We start from the raw sequence: 4,666 nt of genomic DNA on the forward strand, positions 1-4,666 counted from the left end.
GCCTGGTCTTTTCTTGACTTCATCCCCAGCATTCTTCTGGGTGGGCTGCACCCTGTGTCCCCATTTTAGGGACAAGTAAACAGAAACCATAATTCATAAATGGATCTGGAACAAGTATGTGGCAAAGTGAGGCCCAGGGGCAGGGCAGCCTCAGCTGCTGGCAGCCTGCAAGCGGCACCTGAGCAGGGGGAGGAGTGGCGGTGGGAGGACAGGGTGGGAGCCCCACAGATGCTGGACTCAGGAGCCAGGCGTGTGTTCCGGCTGCCAGGCCCACCCTCCTCTGGGAACAGTGGGCTTCCAGCCCTGTTTCTGCTGCCTGGTGTCTTCTGAACCCCTCTCCCCTGCCTAAGCTCCCAGCTGGCCCCTCCCCTGCTGTGCCCCACTCCATGGAGCTCAGGGCGGTGTGACCATGTCCCTCTCTCCCCAGGACTTCCTACGCTGTGTCACAGCGGCCCTCATCTACTTTGCCATCTCCATCACAGCTGTCGCCAAATACTCCGATGGGGCTGCCAAAGCAGCCGGGGTGAGTAGCTGCCCTACCCCTGGGAGGGGGGTGGCCAGTGACGCCCCCCTCAAGTTCACCCTAGCCCTCCTAAAGTCCCAGATGCTTCTTAGGACACCTGCTTAGCATGGTGCCTGCTTAGGCCCCCAAAGGCCTCTTATTGGAGATCCACTCTGCCCCAGCTTTGAAAGGGTGTTTGCCAGCCAAATTAACAGCTCCTTTTCCCATTTGTCATTAATGGGAGGGGCCTGTGCCTGCCAATCTGAGCTGCTTATTCAATCAGATAAACACAGGCGGTGAGGCTGGGGCAGGTACCTCTCAGTCTCCTGGACCAGGGACTCCCATCCCACCCACCCTGTCCTCTGTATCCGCAGGTGTTTGGCTTCTTTGCCACCATCGTATTTGCCATTGACTTCTACCTGATCTTCAATGACGTGGCCAAATTCCTCAAACAAGAGGGCTCTGCAGACGAGACCACAGCCAACAAGGAGGAAGGTGGGTGGCCACCCTTCGGGCTGGGGCCCTGCTCTCCCCTGGGGACACTTGACACTTGGCTGGTTTGAGGCTGGAGTAGCAGCGTGCCCCCTCTCCCCATGGGCAGGAAGTGTTTTCACAGCCTGGTTCTCACATCCCTTCATGCAGCCCTGATCATAAAGCTGGTCCCCTCGGACCAGCACATGGCTCCCCAGGGCCTGAGCCTTTCCAGGAAGGGCAAGCGGAGGGCATGCCTGGCACCTCCATCTCCATTAAATGGTCCCTGATGAGCCCCCGGGGCAGCCAGTCAGTGGCTTCCATTCCTGGGCACTGTGCACTGGGCTGCAAAGTGACCAGCGCCCCCTGCAGTCTTGCCTGCCCCAGGGCTTCAGTGCCAGGGAACCAAGCTGGCTCTCAGCCTTACCCGCAGCGCCCAGGCAAGTTCGAGCTTGTTCTGCTTTTTATCCAAGGAGAGTGCAGCGGGCCTTCTGGTCCCTCCAGCCAACCTTCAGCTCAGAATGGTTGTGCCATGACCTAATTTAAAAATAAACGGGTTGGGGGGCTTGCAGATTGGGTGGCTGGTTTTCCACCTGTGACCACACAGCCATGCCCTGTTTCTGATCACAATGGCCAAAAAGAGGTTTCCTGATTTTCTAGGATATTTGAGGTTCTTAGATAAGAAAATGGTTTTCCCCACATTGTCCTGCTAAATTGTGGGGTAGGGTTGGGGTACAGATGTCCTGTCCTGACACCCCAGGTAAGAACAGCTCAGGGAGAGGAAAGGGCATTGGGGCTCCCGCCTGCATTTGGCTGCACCATGGAGGTGACAGCGGCTGCCTGCGGAGGGTCCCTGGCCCTCAGGCCAAGCAGACCCCACCAATGGCACCGTCAGCTGCAGGAGGGGCCTGAGTCGGGGCTCCAGCCCGCGGCCTGACTGTGCCTCTCCAGAGACGGCTCCAGAGACGGCTCCAGAGACGGCTCCAGAGACGGCTCCGGGCACCACCAGCCAGGAGGCTCCTGCCAAGCCTCCTCTTTGCTTTCTTTTCAGAAGAGGATTCCGACTCTGACTCCGACTAAAGGGCTGCCCGGCCCTGGCAGCCCGAGCCACGCGGGCCTTCCCTCCTGCACTTCTCACCGGCTGGCTGGCCGGCCGGAGCGAGGCCTGGGGACCGGGAGTGTTGGAGGAAGGCTGTCACTTCTCCAGAGGAGCAGGCCTCCTCGCAGCCCCAAGGTGACGTTTCTGAGCCTATCTAACCGCTCTGCACAGGAGGGCATCGTGAATGTTCCGCCACTCCTCGTTTCTGTCCCACAGACCTTAAGCCCTTTGACCTCCCTGCCGAAAATAAGCACAAAGGGACAAAGCAAATAGAGCCATTTGACCCCTGTCACAGGGATATGCATGCCAAGGCGGGTGGATAGAGGTAACGGGACGACGGAAGTAAGGCAGAAACCACCAGGGGCCAACCACCAGCCCCCCAGCCCCAGGGACCTTTGTCTGCATTTGGTGCCCCTGCCCATGCCAGGCACTTTGTCGAGAATGATCCTTCCAAGATTCTTTGGTTCAAGGAGTACCACTTCCTTCATTCTGTAAGCAGGGAGGAAGCTGGCCTTTGCCATCCCTTTAACTGCCTCCTCGCACCCCTGGAAACCGTGTATTCAGGGGACAGAACTATTGTGGGTCTAAGACCATTTCAAAGAAAAGCTCGTAAAGTAGCTTACCAGCTCCAAAAGATCAGGGGACCACAGGAAGGGACAGCGTCCTGGGGTCCATGGGCAGGCCCAGCCGGAGCCGCTCTGCCCTGGGGTCCGCCAGCAGCCACAGGCTCTTGGACGCTCGGGACCATGTGCTTCTAGACACCAGAGCAGGTCTCCCGACCACTCACAAGAGGTGAGACGTGCCTTCTGTGTTCTCCCGTGCTGTGTATATATCTTCAATGGATTTTGTAACTTTATATAATTTTTTTATACAAAAGCAGCTTCTTAAATAGCATTTCCTGTGACCAAGAGGCCTTACGAAATGAGCCAGAGTTCTGGACCCATTTGGGAGCATTTGTAACTTTCGTTCTTCTCTTGCATGTGAATCTCCTCCCCTGAAAAAAAGCCATAATGAATTAAACCAGACTGACTACCTGCATGGAGTGTGTTTGAATACCTTCCACCCCCCAGAGCAATGCCATCCAGTATCAGCGTCGGCGCGTACACACACACACACACACACACACACACACACACACACGCTCTGTGCCAGGCACCCACTAAGCTCTCATGCCTGTGCTCTTACTTACTCCTCACACAATCCTGTTTGTAGGCCAGGAAACTGACAGAAGGTTCGATGACTTGCCCAGGTCACCCAGCCCCTCTGAGGAGGCGCAGGGCCTCAGTATTAGGGCACGTCCCACCACACCCCTCAGGCAGCCAGACCTCGGAGTCCCCGTGGTTGGGAACTGGTTGCACAAGGGACCACAGAATCGGAGCCCAGGGGCAGCCTGGCCAGCACTTTGGCCCAGGCCTATGGGAAGGAGCAAGCTTTCTGCCCCAGGTTACACACACACACACACACACACACACACACACACACACACACACGTTCTGAGAATGTGTGTGAAAGGTGAATGTGCAGAGGCCAAGAGGGGGCGGGGGGGTGGGGGTTCTGCTCGGCCTCACCAGCCCCAGCCCAGCTACCTGTCAACACCTGTCCCACAGGGGCCTCATCCGGTGGATGCTGGTTGTGTTCAACCACCTAACAGGCCCGTTGCAGGAAGTGGGTCCCCAGCCTTTGAAGGGGTGGGAGGTAAGTCAGAGCAGGGAAAGAGACCAGACCATTTTTACATGTCCATTTATTAAACAAGAACTCCTTCATGACAATTTAATACAATATTAGCGGTTAGTGTTGAGAAAATTATTTCCCTCTACATACAAAAATACAGATTTGAACACTATGAAAACAATCAGGACAAGTACCATGAAAAATTGGTCCTTCAAAAGAAAAAGGGGGGGACTGAGGGCAATGTTGAGGCTTTGTCTGCTGTTGGGGACAAACCAACAGGAGCCACGGCTTTGGGTCCCAAAACCACTCCAAGTGGGCAGAGTCCAACCCCAGAGCCAGTCAGAGCGGGGGGTGCCCACCCCAGGGCGCCCGTGTCGGTTTGAGAAGCCAGGGTGGGAGCTCTGACCAGCCAACAGCATAAACCAAAGTTTACCACATGGGATCACCTCAGAACACCCCCCAGCTGTGTCTAAACTGTTAAAGGAAATAGACGTTTACAAAGTAAAGTGTAATGGTTATTAAATTAACATTACTCTCCCCAAAGTACCCCTGGGCCAAGTACCAATGAGTGATCACCTAGAGTTACTAGCCATCTGACTTGACTTCCTTTGTTAGAAAATAATTACATATTCTGGCCCTTCAGAAAGGACAAAAAAGCTACAGTTTTGTTTCAGTAAATCCATTCCTTCATGTTGCAATGGCTCAGCTAGTTTCCTCAAGATTTTTCGTGTCCTGCAGGGGTGGGGCAGCAAGAGGGGGCAGCTAGAGTGTGATCCTGTAGTGATGTCATCAAGCTCCTCAGAGCAGGGAATCTATTTTGTTCGGGCCCCAAACCGGACAGGGCCTCGGGCCTACCCAGGTCCACCAACCAATCAGATCCAGTGGAAGGTGAGCCCGGGGCCAGCGGGGGATGGGGGGGGGGG

At 55.6% G+C, this 4,666-nt stretch overlaps 1 protein-coding gene across 1 annotated transcript in view; it reads left to right on the forward strand.

Annotated features, from left to right (window-relative positions):
- The window catches only part of CMTM3 (CKLF-like MARVEL transmembrane domain containing 3), an 8,796-nt gene extending 5,686 nt beyond the window's left edge, over nucleotides 1-3,110 (forward strand). The window contains exons 4-6 of the mRNA XM_005876451.2: nucleotides 428-523; nucleotides 877-997; nucleotides 2,025-3,110. Of these exons, the coding sequence (XP_005876513.1) occupies nucleotides 428-523; nucleotides 877-997; nucleotides 2,025-2,053 (246 nt within the window). The 3' untranslated portion in view covers nucleotides 2,054-3,110. The remainder of the gene's footprint in view (nucleotides 1-427; nucleotides 524-876; nucleotides 998-2,024) is intronic.
- Nucleotides 3,111-4,666: the final 1,556 nt, after the last annotated feature.

Source organism: Myotis brandtii, unplaced genomic scaffold (genome assembly GCF_000412655.1).
Source record: "Myotis brandtii unplaced genomic scaffold, ASM41265v1 scaffold486, whole genome shotgun sequence".
In the NCBI taxonomy this organism is placed as follows: domain Eukaryota; kingdom Metazoa; phylum Chordata; class Mammalia; order Chiroptera; family Vespertilionidae; genus Myotis; species Myotis brandtii.